At 43.3% G+C, this 17,674-nt stretch overlaps 1 protein-coding gene across 1 annotated transcript in view; it reads right to left on the reverse strand.

Annotated features, from left to right (window-relative positions):
* Positions 1-17,271, reverse strand: part of LOC115170031 (unconventional myosin-VIIa) — a 36,367-nt gene extending 19,096 nt beyond the window's left edge. Inside the window, exons 1-29 of the mRNA XM_029726263.1 lie at positions 17,081-17,271; positions 16,581-16,617; positions 15,862-15,963; positions 15,314-15,463; positions 14,810-14,994; positions 14,467-14,588; positions 14,065-14,207; positions 13,671-13,784; positions 11,821-11,974; positions 11,527-11,603; positions 11,309-11,428; positions 10,905-11,047; positions 10,536-10,746; positions 10,311-10,446; positions 10,036-10,205; positions 7,520-7,663; positions 7,126-7,284; positions 6,878-6,970; positions 5,850-5,944; positions 5,483-5,567; positions 4,755-4,973; positions 4,106-4,315; positions 3,559-3,873; positions 2,705-2,854; positions 2,387-2,455; positions 1,941-2,065; positions 1,598-1,724; positions 1,325-1,444; positions 19-192 (exon numbers count right to left, since the gene is read on the reverse strand). Coding sequence (XP_029582123.1) covers positions 19-192; positions 1,325-1,444; positions 1,598-1,724; positions 1,941-2,065; positions 2,387-2,455; positions 2,705-2,854; positions 3,559-3,873; positions 4,106-4,315; positions 4,755-4,973; positions 5,483-5,567; positions 5,850-5,944; positions 6,878-6,970; positions 7,126-7,284; positions 7,520-7,663; positions 10,036-10,205; positions 10,311-10,446; positions 10,536-10,746; positions 10,905-11,047; positions 11,309-11,428; positions 11,527-11,603; positions 11,821-11,974; positions 13,671-13,784; positions 14,065-14,207; positions 14,467-14,588; positions 14,810-14,994; positions 15,314-15,463; positions 15,862-15,963; positions 16,581-16,598 — 3,930 coding nt within the window. The 5' untranslated portion in view covers positions 16,599-16,617; positions 17,081-17,271. The remainder of the gene's footprint in view (positions 1-18; positions 193-1,324; positions 1,445-1,597; positions 1,725-1,940; positions 2,066-2,386; positions 2,456-2,704; positions 2,855-3,558; positions 3,874-4,105; positions 4,316-4,754; positions 4,974-5,482; positions 5,568-5,849; positions 5,945-6,877; positions 6,971-7,125; positions 7,285-7,519; positions 7,664-10,035; positions 10,206-10,310; positions 10,447-10,535; positions 10,747-10,904; positions 11,048-11,308; positions 11,429-11,526; positions 11,604-11,820; positions 11,975-13,670; positions 13,785-14,064; positions 14,208-14,466; positions 14,589-14,809; positions 14,995-15,313; positions 15,464-15,861; positions 15,964-16,580; positions 16,618-17,080) is intronic.
* Between the last annotated feature and the right edge of the window lie 403 nt (positions 17,272-17,674).

Here is a 17,674-nt window from a genome sequence, read left to right on the forward strand (position 1 = left end):
CTTGGGGGTTTCCTTCACCTTCTCATAGAAGCCGATGTAAAGAGAGAATCCGTAGGTATCCTTGATGTTGACTTTCTTGGCCAGAGCCTGGCACACCTCAGCAGAGGTACAGGCTGAGTCAACAGGCAGGCTGACACTAAGGCCGTCCATCAGGGCCACAGATACTTGTGTAGGCTTCTTGGTCTTGACGGCCTACATGTGGGAAGGTGGAGACATGGGAATAATTAGTCCTTGCAGTATAATTGACTACTTACTACAGGACCCATATTGCTCTGTACTGCACACATACGGTTTTGGTGTCCTGTCTCCTTACTAATACAGTCACTGTCATAAGATTCATTGTAAGATCACCTTATTCGTCAATTGTACACAAGGTCGAACCGAACATTGACTTCCATTTATCCCAACCCTTCCAAAAGACACATATAGGGGTTGGACAGGTTGGAACAGGGAGCTACCACACTGCGCCCCCGTGGAGCAGTTGTTGTGTGGGGTTAAGTGCCTTGCTCAAGGGCACAACGGTAGGCAATAGCATCTAGTATTTGATACCAGCAACACTCTGGTTGCCAGCTCACTTCCCGACAGATTTTTCCTGTCAGATCCAGTATTCGAACAGGAAATCCTCCGGTTGCTGACTCACCTCTCTAACCGCTAGGCTACCTGCCGCCATAAAGATATGTCGGCAGAGCAAAAACAGAGAATCGATTTCATATGTTGGAGTAGGTGGGATATTAGCAGTGGTTGGCGCATGTAGCTGTAGTTTAGCAACTGTCTCTCACATAACTCTGATGCGACCTCTCATCATTTAACATGAGTGCCAGTCTGTTTCTGATCAGTCAATGTATTGTTGTCTGACCAAACCTGCTCTGATGGTGATTTCAAGACAACTGGGAACTCAGAAAATTACGGGGTCAAATCATGACGTCAGTCAGAAAGTCGGAGCTCTAGAAAGAGGCCTAAGTTCCAGAGTTGGAATTCCGAGTTGGATGACCGTTCGAAACAATTTTTCCTAATCGGAGCATTTTTTTTCCCAGAGTTCCCAGTTGTCTTGAACACACTAAAGTCGGAAGTCAGAGATTTCCGAGTTCCCAGTTCTGAGTTCCCAGTTGTTTTGAACGCGACATTTGTCATGAATACTGTCCATGATCTGTAGTGTTGATACTGCTTAACAGCAGTAGTAGTCGACACCTAGCGACATCGTCAAGAGATTTGAGATTCTTTGGCTAGGGTGTTTGAGTCCTGACAGGCCTACCCCCCAATTCTGTTGCATTGTGTCAGATGGGAGATGGCACCCAGATGAGTATGTCTCTGTCATGGATCTTACCTGAAGCTCTATCCAACAAGGCAGTTCGCCTCGCTCCCCATTGGCCACGATGCGACGCAGGCGCTCAGCACAGTAGGGACCATAGCTACTTGGCCCTCTGCGCAGGAAGCTCTCCAGATACTGTGGAATAGAATAGGGTGGAATAGAATAGAATTACAGTGTATGTAATTGATTGAGTGGGGCCTGGGTCATAAATTCAGTATGACTATATGTAAAAACACAGCGCCTCAAGACATACAGCCACAGGTGAAAAAATGTCAACTTTAGCCTGACCTGCATAAGGAGTTCTGTTGGGGGGAAGATACCAAGACAGATGGACAGGAGGACCCAGCCTCTGAGGGAACTCTTCTGGTTCTTATTGTTCACCAGCTGTTTAATGATCTGACAATAGATCTCATCCCTACACGGACAAACATGGACAGACAGGGCTCAAGTTATCAGTTATCAGTATCAGTTTTGATTGGATCCAATTCATTTGCATTGCAACTGTAGCTGTAATCCTTTATTAGTTCTGAATGAAACAGTTTTGGGATGACAAACAAATTACTTTTGTAGACATCAATAACTGGGAAATATCTGGGTAACATTGTTTACGTGTTGTAATTCGGTTTGTTACCTTATATCTCGTCTGGATAGGGCGTATCCAACAATAATGTGCAGTTTTTCCAGGTCGGGTATTGGCCGATCCAAAGTGCGCCCCTCTCCAATTAGAATGTCTTTCTCCTCCGTCATAGTCTCTGGCTGGAGGAGATGAGGAGCACAACGAGACAATTAGCCGGTTTAGTCTGGAGCGGCTACAGCTTATGTCCTATTTGCCTTTTCGTCGCAGGTTAGGACAACTTAGGCAGCATGTTAGGAGAAATGACTTAGCAGTTTAGGAGAATTAGATTAAGGTTAGGAAAAGAGTAGGGTTAGCTAAAATGCACAACAACAAAAAAATCTACTTTTGACATCAATTTTACATAAACTGTATCCCATCTGGACAATTAGCCTGTGTTGTTACATCATGGATATTCAGACTCATTTTAGTTCTGAGGACAAAATAATGTGTATGTAACATACCTCATCTATAATGGCCGATGCTTTTCTGTTCCCCATTCCTTCTTTCTTTCTATTTTTCCTTAGTATTTTCTGATGGAAAAATGTATATGACGAATTAGACATCTGAAAAACTGTTTAGTGGGTGAATTCAGTCAGCAAAAACTCAGTACAACAGGAAACTATTAGAAACACATTAAATGACACAAGTGTCTATTGTCATCACATTAAGGGAATCAGTGAGTAGCGATATTTTTCCTATTGCTCGTCAGGGATGAATAAAGTCCTATTGAACTGAGTTGAATGTAAGGTTAAGTCCTAGTAAGGCCTTATGTTCAGTACCTGATCCAGGCCCACCAGATTGCTGAGCCTCCTGTTCTGTCTCTGGCCAAGGTTCTTCTGGATGACGGTGGAGGGCTCCTGGTTGATCTGTTTAGGCTCAGCGATGTCCCCCATGAACCTCAAGATGATCCACCACACTGTCAGACAGGCCTGGAGAGGAGCAGAGAGGAGAGGAGCGGAGCGGAATGGAGATGAGAGGAGAGGAGAGGAGCGGAGAGGAGTGGAGAGGAGAGGAGAGGAGAGGAGTGGAGAGGAGAGGAGAGGAGAGGAGAGGAGTGGAGAGGAGAGGAGAGGAGAGGAGAGGAGAGGAGAGGAGAGGAGAGGAGAGGAGAGGAGAGGAGAGGAGAGGAGAGGAGAGGAGAAAGTGGGGAATGGAAGGGAAAAGAAAAGAATGGGGTGAAGTGAGGAACAAAACAAAACAGCAGGAGGAAAATGGAGGAGGAGAGGAGAATGTACAGTAGAAAAAGAGAAAAGAGGAGAGAAGAATTCAGAAATAAGGTCCGAGGGGGTGTGGTATATGGCCAATATATTACGGCTAAGGGCTGTTCTTTCGCACGACGCAACGCAGAGTACCTGGATACAGCTCTTAGCCGTGGTATATTGGCCATGTACCACAAACCCCAGAGGTGCCTTATTCCTATTATAAACTGGTTACCAACATAATTAGAGCAGTAAAAAGACATGTTGTGTTATACCCGTGGTATATGGTCTGATATGCCACGGCTTTCAGCCAATCAGCACTCAGGGCTCGAACCACCCAGTTTATAATGTGGAATATGTGACAGAGGAAGAAAAATGCCGTCCTTGCTTTGGATCCCTCTGAGAGACACAGAAGCCTGATGTTGACTTCTCACCAGTGTGTCCCCCTCGTCCTCGTGGTAGAGCAGGGGCTGCCGCAGCCTCTGGGTGATGTGACTGTGGGTAGCAGAGCCCTGGAAGTGCAGAGCACTGAACTTGATGAAGGAGAACTCCTCATCCTCATCATCGTACTCCACCACTGGTAGCTCCACTGGTACTGGTGCTGGTGCAGGAGTTGGTTCAGTCCGAGCTAGTACTGGTACTGGTACTGGTACTACTACCGGAGCTGGGGTTTCTACTGGGCTCTCATCTTGACTCTCCTCTCGGCTCTCCTCAGTCACCTCTGGGATTGTTCGCGTTCTCTCCAAGTCCTGAGGACGGATAGGGAGAGTGCAGTTGGATACTCAATTAGATACTTTTTTCTTTGAGTTGGAGAGAATAGTAGAATATTATAATGCTTCTTCAATGAGAAGAGAGGATTAGGTGGATGTGGTCATTCTGTTAGCAGTGTTCGTCACTGAGGTATTAAGACATATAAGACTATAGCAAATGGAAACCTATGTTGATATGACATTAAGATCCACCATTGGTTGTGAGCATCACCTCAAAGCCCTCTGGAGCCGGGCCCTCCTGCCCTCCTACTGACACTTTGTGGGGCAGGAATTCAAACATGGTTTCCACCATTTCTTGCTCACTGACTGGCTCTGGCTCGGCAGCAGCCTGTTGTGATTGGCTGAGGACCTCCTCTAGCCTCCGCTGGAGCTCTGCGGCTGTCTGCTCCCTCGCCTCCCGCTCCCGGGCTGATAGGAATGCCTAACACAGACACATACACAAACACACACATACAGATATATTGAACTTGCACACAGGTGCAAAAACAGGCTTGCATACACACACACACACACACACACACACACACACACACACACACACACACACACACACACACACACACACACACACACACACACACACACACACACACACACACACACACACACACAGATATATTGAACTTGCACACAGGTGCAAAAACAGGCTTGCATGAACACACACACACACACACACACACAGATATATATTGAATTTGCACACAGATGCAAAAACAGGCTTGCAATCACACACACACACACACACACACACACACACACACACACACACACACACACACACACACACACACACACACACACACACACACACACACACACACACACACACACACACACTTTTCTCAAATGTCAGAACTCACATCTGTCCTCATCTTGTTGGTGGTCTTCCTAGCCAGCATGCCTCTGGTGTGTGCCTGGAGGACAGTCACAGCTTCTCTCTTGCTCTTATAACTCTTCCTGGCCAGGTACCCGCGCACCTGGGACTGCATAGTGACGGCCGCCGCCAGCTCCTTCAGGTAATGCAGCCGGGACAGACGACCCCGGATCTTAGACTGCAGACGCTGAAAGCCGCGCTGGAGCTAGTTGAACGAGACAGAGAGGAGGATAAATGATGTTTGTAGAAGGTAAATGTGAGCAGCAGAGAGAAAAGCGAAAGATATGTTAAAAGCTGATCCAGCCTATAAAAAAAAAGAAAATAAGAAAATCTCTATCAGCACAATAATGTGCACTCCTTAGCTAGGGCATTTAATCAATATCACCTCAGTTTGTCTACAAAAGTGTATCTGAGTTGACTCCTTACCAGTGTTGTGGTGCAGTGAACTAGTCCTTACCAGTGTTGTAGTTCAACTAGTAATTTAATAGTATTTTGCTGTAGCTTGGTGGTAGTTGAACTCAATTCAAATATTGGTAGTGTTTTCAGTATTTAATTACTTTTTTTTACCATGTAGTGGTGTAGCTAAATACTGGAACTTCACACAAATTTTTGGGCAAAAAGAGGAGAAAATATTGGTAAAGTAGACAAGAATTGTCTTTCTTTTTCGGCATCAGACCTCCCTAATTGCCACTTGAAACTTAGCCAGTGACTTACCTTTCTATATTGTTTCTTGTCTTCGTAACCTCTCCAATGCTTCTGTATCACCACAGCGGCTCTCCTTTTCTTTACAAAGCTCTTCCTACAAGAGGAATACATTTCAACAAAACATCAATAGAGCAGACTGTAAGAACTACTGTATTAAAACAATAGTAACAACTGTATGTAACTCTGTGGTAAACCTTTAGATTGGGGTATTAGAGAGAATAACAGATAAACCCATGTCAGTGACCACTGCCGGTGTGCTATGTAATGTCTTACAACATCCCAAACATTGAAGTCCCTGTGTCAGGTATGACATGTCGCATGCCATTTTCTATCCTGTGTTCCCTCCAAGCTGTGTGTCTCAGTGTTCCTCATTTACCTGTCTCTGTGGCCAAGAATGACCCTCTGGATGGTGAGGGCTTTCCTGTTGAGCTCTCGCTCTCTTTCCCACTCCAGTAGGGAGTCATGGGCATCCTGAAAGGGAAGAGGGTGGAGACAGGTTATAGACGATTAATGTGGACCTTTTCAAAAACCTAGACCAACATCATTGTAACATATTCGAATTGCTTTAAGTGACATTTGGGATTCACTGCTGTTACAACATGGCTGCTCTTCCAAGATGGCGTAGCAGTGCAGACGTGTTTTGTTCGTCCTCTCGTGTACTTTTGTATTTTTCTGCCTTTTTTGTATATATTTCAATTTTATTTTCAATCTCTTTTCCCTTTTAAATCAATTATACCTTCCGGAAACCTGCGTCACCCAATGTGATACGGAACTGCAATTTTTTTGTTGTTGTTGACCTTATAGCCAGAACCACCTAGCCATCAGAAGCTAGCCATCAGAAGCTAACCAGCTAAATAGCTACAAGCTATTTAGTCATTGTTAGCCACTGCTTTACCTTCTGCACAGATACCAGCCCTTTTTTTTTGCCTGGATAATACTTGCCAGCCTACCAGTATCGGACTGTTTCTCCACTACAACGCCGGATTCCTGCCGTAAACCCTGGACCATTACTCCTGATCTTCACAGCTAGCTAGCTGCCACCGAGTGACCCAGTACCGAAGCAAGCCCTGAGCCAGGCCCACCTCCCGGCCTACTCAGTTGTTCACCCGGAAACCACCCAAACACGGCTAGAATCCACTACACTACCGGATCCTTGCCGTAAGCTCTGGACCTTGGCACCGGATCACCGCTGCTACCGAGTGTCTATAGTGGCTAAAGCCCCTGCCCCGAAGCTAGCACCAGTTAGGAGTGAGCCAGGTGCATCTCCCGGCTAGCAAACTAAATTACTACAACTACAATACCTCTTTTGCCATCTGGCTTGGATCCCCTCCCCGGCTGGGTGGTGTACACATTACGGCTTAGAATCATTTTGACTTGGACAGAAAAATCTAGGTTTAACTGCACCTTTAGGAAGATCTTAGTCGTGCCGATCTTCCAGTCATCATGTCCTGCGATCACGGCCTTGCAAATGGCAATACAGCAGGCTGATGCTGACTCCTGGGTTAGGAGAGGGAGGAGGATATTGGGAACCATAACCACAAAACTAAAAGCAACGACAACTTTGGAGATTTGAATGCTAACAAATATCATTATCGCTGTCCTCTTTATCATCATCATCATCATCATCATCATCCTATTATATAATGTCTTACAGTTTTGGGGTCACAGACGGTTGTCTTCAGGAGCACTCTGTACCGCTGCAGAAACTGCTTGAATGTGTGACGGATTGGATATCCCAGTTTCCGGATTCTGATGGTATCAATCATTCCAGAATACCGCAGCTGACGTATGCACAGGTTTCTGTCAAAACACTGAGGAAGACAGAGACATTCATAAGCTTGTTTTAGTAGAGTGGAGTGCACTGTAGGATGGAAAAAAGGGACTTCCGTGGAATTGTAAAATGTGTATGGTGTGAAACTGCCATTCTCCCTAATCACATTTTTCTGTTTTGTGTGAGTTTGACCTCCACCGATTGTGATATTGCACCATCAATGAATCATGTCTCGTTGTATCTGGCCCAGTGCTACAAATGGCTGTCTTATTCACCATGGACTTCTTGTTGTCGTTGGGCTTGAAGCAGCGGATAAAGTGTGGCTGGCAGATGGACAGGGCCTTCATGAGGGAGTCCAGGGACTGGCGGAACTGACCGCTCAGCGTGGACACCTGTTTCCTGCCGTCCGTCTCGGCCGCCTTTGAGGAGAAAGATCACAATGTCATCTGTGTGGAATTTTGGACCGTTGTCAGTGACCATACATATAGGAAAGCCATGTGGAGAAACTGGAATTCCCCCCAAATGTTGTTCACAAATATGTTTACATCCTTGTTAGTGAGCATTTCTTCTTTGCCAAGATAACCAGTCCACCTGACAGGTGTGGCATATCAAGAAGCTGATTAACTTCATTAGCATACTGGTTTTTGTCCAGAATAATGGTTGACTGACGTGCCCAAAGTAAACTGCCTGTTACTCAGGCCCAGAAGCTAGGTATGCATATACTTGGTAGCATTGGATAGAAAACACTCAGTTTCTAAAACTGTTAAAATAATGTCTGTGAGTATAACAGAACTGATATGGCAGGCAAAAACCCGAGGAAAATCCATCCAGAATTTTTTTGAGGTCACAGGCCGTTTGCTTAACAGGCCAGTGCTTGCCTATGGGAAATACAAATAGATAGGACCCTATGGCTTCCACTAGATGTCAGCAGTCTTTAGAAAGGGTTTCAGGTTTGTTTTTTGAAGAACTACAAGGTGTCTCTCACTAGAAAAGTGGTAATGTTGGCACGTGAATGAGGTGCGCGCTCTTCGTTATTTATCTTCCCTATTGAACATTCTATTCTCCGTCGTAAATATTATAATTTATTTAGATATTAGAGTACCTGAGGATTAATTAGAAACATCGTTTGACTTGTTTGGACGAACTTTACTGGTAACTTTTTGGATTTCTTTGTATGCATGATGAGCAAGTGGATTACTGAGATCATTGGCGCCAACTAAACTGACGTTTTTGGATTTAAACGTCAGTTTAAACGTTTTTGGACTTTTTTGAACAAAACAACCATTCATTGTGTAGCTGTGACCCTTGGGATTGCAAACAGAGGAAGATCTTCAAAGATTAGTGATTTATTTAATCACTAGTTGTGATTTTGTGACGCCTGTGCTGGTTGAAAAAGTATTTTGGTGTCGGGTGCTGTCCTCAGATAATCGCATGGTATACTTTCGCCGTAAAGCCTTTTTGAAATCTGACAACGTGGTTGGATTAACAAGAAGTTAAGCTTTTAAATGATGTATGACACATTTTCATGAATGTTTAATATTACGATGTTTGTAATTTGAATTTCACGCTCTGCAATTTCACCAGATGTTGTCGTAGGTGTCCCGCTAGCGGTTCATGCGCCAAAAGAGGTTAAACATGTATACCTTGAGCTGGGGACAATAAAAGGCCACTAACATTTGCAGTTTTGTCACACAACATAATGCCACAGATGTTGAGGGAGCGTGCAATTGGTATGCTGACTGTAGGAATGTCCACCAGAGCTGATGCCAGAGAATTGAATGTTCATTTGTCTACCATATGCCCCCTCCAACGTCGTTTTAGAAAATTTGGCAGTACGTCCAACCGGCCTCACAACTACAGACAACGTGTAACCACGCCAGCCCAGCACCTCCATGTCCAGCTTCTTCACCTGCGGGATTATCTAAGACCAGCCACCCTGACAGCTGATGAAACTGTGGGTTTGCACAACCAAAGAATTTCTATACAAACTGTCAGAAATCGTCTCAGGGAAGCTCATCTGCATGCTCGTCATCCTCACCAGGGTCTTGATCTGACTGCAGTTCGGCGTTGTAACCGACTTCAGTGAGCAAATGCTCATCTTTGATGGCCACTGGCATGCTGGAGAAGTGTGTTCTTCATGGATGAATCCCGGTTTTAACTGTATCGGGCGTTGTGTGGGCGAGCGGTTTGCTGATGTCGATGTTGTGAACAGAGTGCCCCATGGTGGCGGTGGGGTTATGGTATGGGCAGGCATCAGCTACGGACAATGAACACAATTGCATTTTATAGATGGAAATTTGAATGCACAGAGATACCGTGACGAGACCCTGAGGCCCATTGTCGACCCATTCAGCCGCCACCATCTCCTCATGTTTCAGCATGGTAATGCATGGCCCCATGTCACAAGGATCTGTACACAATTCCTGGAAGCTGAAAATGTCCCAGCCTGTGTACTCACTAGACATGTCACCCATTGACCATGTTTGGGATGCTCTGTATCGACCTGTACGATAGCATGTTCCAACTCCTGCCAATATCCAGCAACTTTGCTGATCCAAGCCCCTACCTTTTTTTAAGTATCTGTTACCAACAGATGCGTATCCGTATTCCTAGTCATGTGAAATCCATAGATTAGGGCCTAAGTTATTTATTTCAATTGACTAATTTTCTTATATGAACTGTAACTCAGTAAAATCTTTGAAATTGTTGCATGTTGCGTTTTATATTTTTGTTCAGTGTAGCTAACGGGAGTTGGATATTCAGAATCCAAATAATAACAGCAGCTACAAACCCGTAGAGAGCTCTTGGGTGTCATAACGATCCTGTTGTTGCTGGCAGGGTTCTTCACTACATTAGCACTGAGCTGTGCCTCAAAGATCTGTCTCAGCAGCTTGTTGGTGGTCGTGTCAATCAACTTGATAATGTCAGAGCTGAGAGTATCTCTGTTCTTCTCCAGGAATCCTGAATGAAAAACATACAGGATCAAATGGTGAGTAAAAAAAACACATATTCCTGTGTCCCAGCAAATCAACTAATATTTTATGTGATCCCTTTTTCTCTGGTTACCTCTTGAGTCGTAGTAAACAACCCCAGCAAAATGGCGGATCCCAAACTCCATATCGTGGGTGTTCTTAGACGGAATGTAGATGTTGCCCTTGGCATGAACCTGGTTCATCTTGTTCAACATGGTGACATCTGTGCCCTGGAAGAAACATTCAAGGTTGTCACAAACCTCTCCAATTCAGATTGCCTTCACAGAATGGTTTATTAGAGAAATTTGAGATAGTTTACCTTGGGAAAGTGGCTCTCCTCATCGATCAGAGCCAACACATTGAGGGGCTTCCCAACCAGGAGATCAAGGGTTTGCGTGTTGTCGTTGAAGGTGATGTTCTTCCAGACGATGTCCTCCTTAGTGTATTCCTCCTGCTCCAGCTTGAACACATGACGCACAAAGAACTGCTGCAGCTGCTCGTTGGCAAAGTTGATGCACAGCTGTTCAAAGCTGTGAAAAAGCATGTGGAAAAGGCTTGTGTTATTGACCGGTTGGTTACACAGGATCGGGGAGAGAGCATGAAGGACATACAAGCCTGTATTAAACTATCTGCGTGTCGACTGTCACAAACAACAAGGGAAATTAGTATTTGATATTGACTGGAATACCTGTTTGAGGCAAAGTTCTCAAACCCAAAGATGTCCAGCAAGCCAATGGAGTTACGGACGTATTTGGGACCATTGGTGGGAGTCTTATGGATGGCACTGTTGATTCTCCCAACAATCCAGATAAATAGTTTACCATATATTGCCTGAAGAAATCATGACACAAACAACACACATACTCTTGAATAGAATATGGACCAAAACCTAGAGCTCTTAACTCAACAATCAAGTAAATCGTGCACTGATGTCAATGGAAGACTCGAGTTAGTCCATTCACCCACGGATCTTAAGTAAAGATTAAGGATTATGTGCCTTTATGAATATGTATGTTGTCTTCCCTCTTCTTTCAGGAGATAGCCTACTGTATATCTTTCCTTGGCACCTTCAAACAGGTGTGGCATCATTACCTTAACGAAGGCGTCCCTGCAGTCGGCTGCCTGTTCAGAGCTGAGGGGTTTGGACACTCGCTCTCTGTTGGTCATGAAGGAGCGGTAAGTCAAGCTCATACCCAGAGACGCAGGCTGCACCTGTAAGGGAGATATGAAGATATATGTATATCATGTAAACTGTACTGTATATTCATAATATGTTATTAAAAAACATACCAGAAAAAAAATATGCCTACCTCCAGCAATTTGGCTGCAATTGTAAAGTGATCCGATGAACTGACATCAGAGCTCTCCATGTTATCCAAGATGGAGGCTGTAAGGTAAATAACAAAAGAAAACTTGGTCAATCAGAGCTTTCACATTACAAAATAAAAAATAACAACAACAAAAACACATCAACATTCAAGTATTTTATGATCTCAAGAAATATGGCCATTTGGGTTGGGGGGGATTGGGTGAGGACAAGGCCCAGGTCATATTCCCCAAGAACACACTCAGACATCAGGTCATAGACCCAGAGAGGACTCCACCTTCAAAGCTGACATTGCCCAGGTGGAGTAGTGCAGAAAGCAGCTTGAGGATCGCCCAGCAGTGGGTCTCAGTAAAGGTGAGGATTTTCAGGGCCGTGCGGATACGGGTGTAGTCCTTAGCATCGTCACGTCCATCGCAAACAACACAGTCCCCCTTTAGAACACAGGGTCTAAGGTTATACAGTTTCCTTCAAAAAGTATTCAATCCCCTTGACTTATTTCACATTTTGTTGTGTTATAACCTACATTTAAAATGGATTAAGTTGAGATTTTGTGTCACTGGCCTACACACAATACCCTATAATGTCAAAGTGGAATTATGTTTTTAGAAATGTTTCCAAATTAATTAAAAAGGAAAAGCTGACATTTCATGAGTCAATAAGTATTCAATCCCTTTGTTATGGCAAGCCTAAATAAGTTCAGGAGTAAAAATGTGCTTAACAAGTTACACGATAAGTTGCACGGACTCTCTCTGTGTGCAATAATAGTGTTTAACATGATGTTTGAATGACTACCTCATCTCTGTACCCCACACATATAGTTAACTGTAAGGTCCCTCAGTCGAGCAGTGAATTTCAAACACAGATTCAAACACAAAAACCAGGGAGGTTTTCCAATGCCTCGCAAAGGAAACCTATTGGTAGATGCGTACAAAAAATCTATTATTATTTGCACTTCGGATGGTGTATCAATACACACAGTCACTACAAAGATACAGGCGTCTATCCTAACTCAGAGCAAGGAAACCGCTCAGGAATTTCACCATGAGGCCAATGTGTGACTTTAAAACAGTTACAGAGTTTAATGGCTGTGAACAACATAGTAGTTACTCCACAATACTAACCTAAATGACAGAGAGAGAAGAAGGAAGCCTGTACAGAATACAAATATTCCAAAACATGCATCCTGTTTGCAATAAAGCACTGAAGTAAACCTACAAAATGAACTTCATGTCCTGAACACAAAGCTTTGTGTTAGGGGCAAATCCAACAAACCACATCACTACCACGCTTCATATTTTCAAGCATGGTTGTGGTTGTATCATGTTATGGGTATGCTGGTCATCGGCAAGAACTAGGGATTTTTTGTTGGATAAAAATAAATGGAATAGAGCTAATCCAAGAGGAAAACCTGGTTCAGTCTGCTTTCCAACAGACAACGGGAGACAAATTCACCTTTCAGCAGGACAATAACCTAAAACACAAGGCCAAATATACACTGGAGTTGCTTACCAAGACATCATTAAATATTACTTAGTGGTCTAGTTACGTTTTGACTTAAATTGGTTTGAAAATCTATGGCAAGACTTGAAAATGGCTGTCTGCAATGATCAAGAACCAACTTGACGAAGCTTGAAGAATTTTTTTAAAGAATAATGTGCAAATATTGTACAATCCAGGTGTGCAAAACTCTTTGAGACTTACCCAGAAAGACACAAAGCTGTAATCACTGCCAAAGGTGATTCTAACATATATTTACTCAGGGGTGTGAAAATGTATGTTAATGCGATATTTCTGTATTTCATTTTCAATAAATTTGCCCAAAATTCTAAAAATATGTTTTCACTTTGTCAATATGGGGTATTGTGTGTAGATGGGTAAGGAAAACAACCACAATTTAATCAATTTTGAATTCAGGCTGTAACACAACAAAATGTGGAATAAGTGAAGGGGTATGAATACTTTCTGAAGGCACTGTAAATCAAAACTAGATGTTGAACTGACGCCTGTGCCCAGTGGACAGTTACTTAGTTGTACCCAGTAAAAACGTAATGTATTAATGAGCTAGATGTATAAATGTGAGTAGGAAAACCTGTAAGTGGTCATGTTGTAGCAGTCTAGTGATATTACCCTCTTGAGGTAGTTGAATTCAGAGGCATCTCCCAAACACAGATTTCTTTTCTGTTCTGTTGTCATCCCCGTTAACATGCAGTAGAATATGTGGTAGTTCCGCTCCTCCATGGCCTATCGTTGGTTAGTAAAAATTAACAGTAGTGTTACATATATCAATATATCAAAATCTCAGGACATTAAACCTTTTTGCCTTGATACTGGAAAATCCAACAATGAATTTTGTCCTCTTCCAAGTACAAACACACATAAATTCATCTTAAATTAGACAAACCTGTTGTTTACCAGAGATAGTTTAGATGGTTTTGGAATCAATTCCTATTATGAAGCAATTAGCTATGACATTTCCTCATGTTCTACATGTTCTTAAAAGATACTGCCTTTGCTGCCCTACCTGATGGCAGACACGAGACTTCTCCAGTAAGTACTGTTCCAGTCGAGCCCCTTCGATGACACCATCTTTGCTGAAGAAGATTTCCACGTATTTCCCAAAGCGACTGGAGTTGTCGTTGCGAATCGTTTTGGCATTCCCAAATGCTGGGGGAACGCAGGAATAGGAAGGTTGTCATGAGTAACAACAATTACGATAGTGTGTGTGTCTGTGTAAAAACACAGACCCCTCTCAGTCTCATAGACGTGTATGTGTGTGCATATGTGTGTATCCGTGTGTGAGAGAGAGCGAGAGAGAGAGACAGAGGGAGACATAGAGAGAGAGACAGAGAGAGACATAGAGAGAGAGAAAGAGAGGGAGAGAGATGTACTGTAGAGAAAATATTTGAATCAGTAAAGAGCCTACCTTCTAGTATAGGGTTAGCCTCCAGTATCTGCTGCTCTATCCAGGAGTGCTGTCCACTTACTGCAGCCAGGAACTGAAGTACGAGCTTGGTACTCTCAGTCTTCCCTGCACCCGACTCCCCACTGACAGAGAAAAGAGAGAAACAGTTATTGGATTTCAGGTGTATATCCAGTGTAAATGTCAATGTAAAAAGTAGGACTGAACCCCTCCAAAGAGCATCTTCAAATCAAATCAAAATAACATATTCCAAACACAATAAAAAAAAGTGACACTTCTGCTTTGGTTTCCTAATTCTCAACGGAATGACTTGAGTGTCTGACAAGTGGAATGCTGCCAGTCTAACCTGATGATACAGCACTGGTCTCGGTTGTGGCGGCGCATGTTGAAGTAGCAGGTATCTGCGATGGCAAAGACGTGCGGGGGTAGTTCGCCCAGCCTACGCCCATGGTACCGCCTCACCTGGTCGGCGGTGTAGAGAGGAAGCTCCTGGTAAGGGTTGACTGCCACCAGCACAGAGCCTATGTAGGTCTGTGCACAAGACAATAACAAAGGTTCAGGCTTGCGCAGCCCACTTTTTGGGGGGGCACCACATTAATAATTCTGTGAACGTCTTTCATGAATCTTTCATATTTCTTCTGTTTGTTTCCAAAATAAACAAAATAGTCCAACATCCATAGCGTAGAAAGGGTCTGAATGTACAGCAAGCAAGTGTAGGAGCAGTGATGGGTGTATTGGTACGGAGAGGGGTTACACCAATATGTTAGCTTCAAAAGATTCAGAACATCAAGACCAAACCTTTTATGTTACACCAAGCATTATGGGTAGTGTAGTACAACAGGGGACTCACATAGATAATGCCTTGTCTGTGTCGGACCAGGAGGTTCCTGAGGAGCCCGGCCTCGTTGAGGTCCCCCAGGCGGATCATGTCGTCCACCCCCTCTACCGAGGTGGGGTGCATCACCCTGATGGAGTCCTCCTTCTGGGAGAGCTTGTATTCCTGGGAACAATACAGGGAAAATACACAGAAATTTAGGCACAGATTGACATCAATACTGGATTTTTTAGACATCTTCAGTTACATAATGTCACATTTAGAGGTCTGAAGGTCTGAAAACTTTAGCTTTGTTTTTAAACTGTCCCTTTAAGTTTTGGTTTTGGCATTACATCATTTTATAACAGAGCAGTGCAGAATGCAAAAATACAGTAAAAAGACAATAATAAACAAATGTTTTTAACCTTCTAAATTATGTAATTTGTAAATGAGATAGTGCTTTGATAGATTATTCCCTAAAGTGATTGATTTATATCTTGAGCTAATTTGAGACCAGCAGTACATTAAAATACTAGAGTCATGCGATTCAATACAATACATGTATAATGAAGTACCACGGTCACCTTTCCTTCATCGTCCACCAGCAGCTGGTGTCCAGTGTCGGTCACTTTGACCCGGGCTCCGATGGGCACCTCGGTACCAGAGTCCACCCACACCCACTCACCCTGGGAGCAAGAAACTCCGTGGTTCAGGATCATACATTTGAAAGAACGCAGATTTTACCCTTACATTCAAAAGTGTGTTATTCTATTGAAAAAAAGGATAGCGTGCAAAGACCTATTGCAAGAAACTCCATCACACTGGTGACCGTAGGATCATTGTGTAAGATCTAATAAATTGTTTGTGGAGCATCTAAGATTGCCAGTGTGCTAAAGCTTACAATTCAACATAGGTATTTTCTAGCACAGATCTGTTTACGGTGTCTTCCCAACTCCATGACAATGACCATAGGAGATACATTGCAAACAGATTTGATACCGGAATAGGGATTTTTCCATTTCAAGCCATTTCCTGAATTGAATGGCAATGACATTGTCCCCAAACCGTAGATAGATCACATTCAGACGTAATGCATGAGAGAATTCCTAGTCCGGTATCAAATTTGTTTGCGCTGTATAGTCATCTCCTATGGTCATTTTAAGGTCCAAAGGAGTTGGAATGACTAGGCAATGAAAGTGCTGATCACATAACAGTTTTCTATTTCAAAAACCTTTATAACCAAAGGATGGCATCCGGGTTACATTGATCAAATAGTCAACATAGATCATATCGAGGAGCTTACCTTTCTCAACATCACCATGATAAAACCCTCCTATTTCCTAAATTCAAGAAACAAGAGAGACACGAGTCTTGCATTTTTTCACGAAATATCTGTGGATTATATAATGTAAACCGGGAGATACTGTGATCTCAATGTCTGTGATCTCAATTTTAAAAGAAAAGATTCCAATGGTGATTATATGGTGATAATGGTGCTCAATAACTACAATCATCCATTCTAACAACATATTATACAAGACCAACAATACAGAACTCAAGGCCTTTTATCGCCTTCTAGAAGGACGGCTGAAATGACTGCAAATCGTTACTCTACACCGTTCAGCCTACCCACTGGGCACACACTGGTTGAAGCAATGTTGTTTTCACGTCATTTCAATGAAATGACATTGAACCAACGTGGAATAGATGTTGAATTGATGTTTGTATCCAGTGGGTAATGACTATTGCCACATTTCATAACTCCACAAGAAATACCACAAAAACACACATAGACGAACTTACTCGTAGCAACTCAGGTGATGGTCCTCATTGAAATCCCAGTTCTTTAGTTAGTCCTGTACAGTAGATGTGGGTCTCATATGATTGTTAGATGACGTTAACACAATCCTACCAGGATAGCACAAGGAACGAGGAAACGACTGAAACTCCTGGCCCTGACACATCTCCTTTATGGCACTTTGACTTTGATCTGTCATGCTGCAGACTCACTGCTCAAGAAGACCGGAGCAAAGTCGGCTCCTACCCACTCACTCTCCTAGTGCGTTTGGACCTTCAATTCTGGGCCGGCTTCCAGACGCTAACCAGTAACCTAAATAATCCATATCAAAATCTACAAATTGAATCACAGAACATGTTAGAAAGAGTTTATGAGCTGGGAGCTCTTATGCAACTATGGTAGTGCTCTTTGGACCTGTGTTAACGGCAGCAGACACTGGTCTGGTTTCTGTATTGATACTAAATCAAATATAATTGTATTGGTTGCGTACACATATTTAGCAGATGTTATGGCGCCGGTAGACATGGTCGCCCTGTTCATGCTGCCCCTGATGCCATCTTACTACAGTAATAGTAGTAAGATGACCGTAAGGCGCTACA

The sequence above is a fragment of the Salmo trutta genome, chromosome 31, assembly GCF_901001165.1.
Source record: "Salmo trutta chromosome 31, fSalTru1.1, whole genome shotgun sequence".
NCBI lineage: Eukaryota > Metazoa > Chordata > Actinopteri > Salmoniformes > Salmonidae > Salmo > Salmo trutta.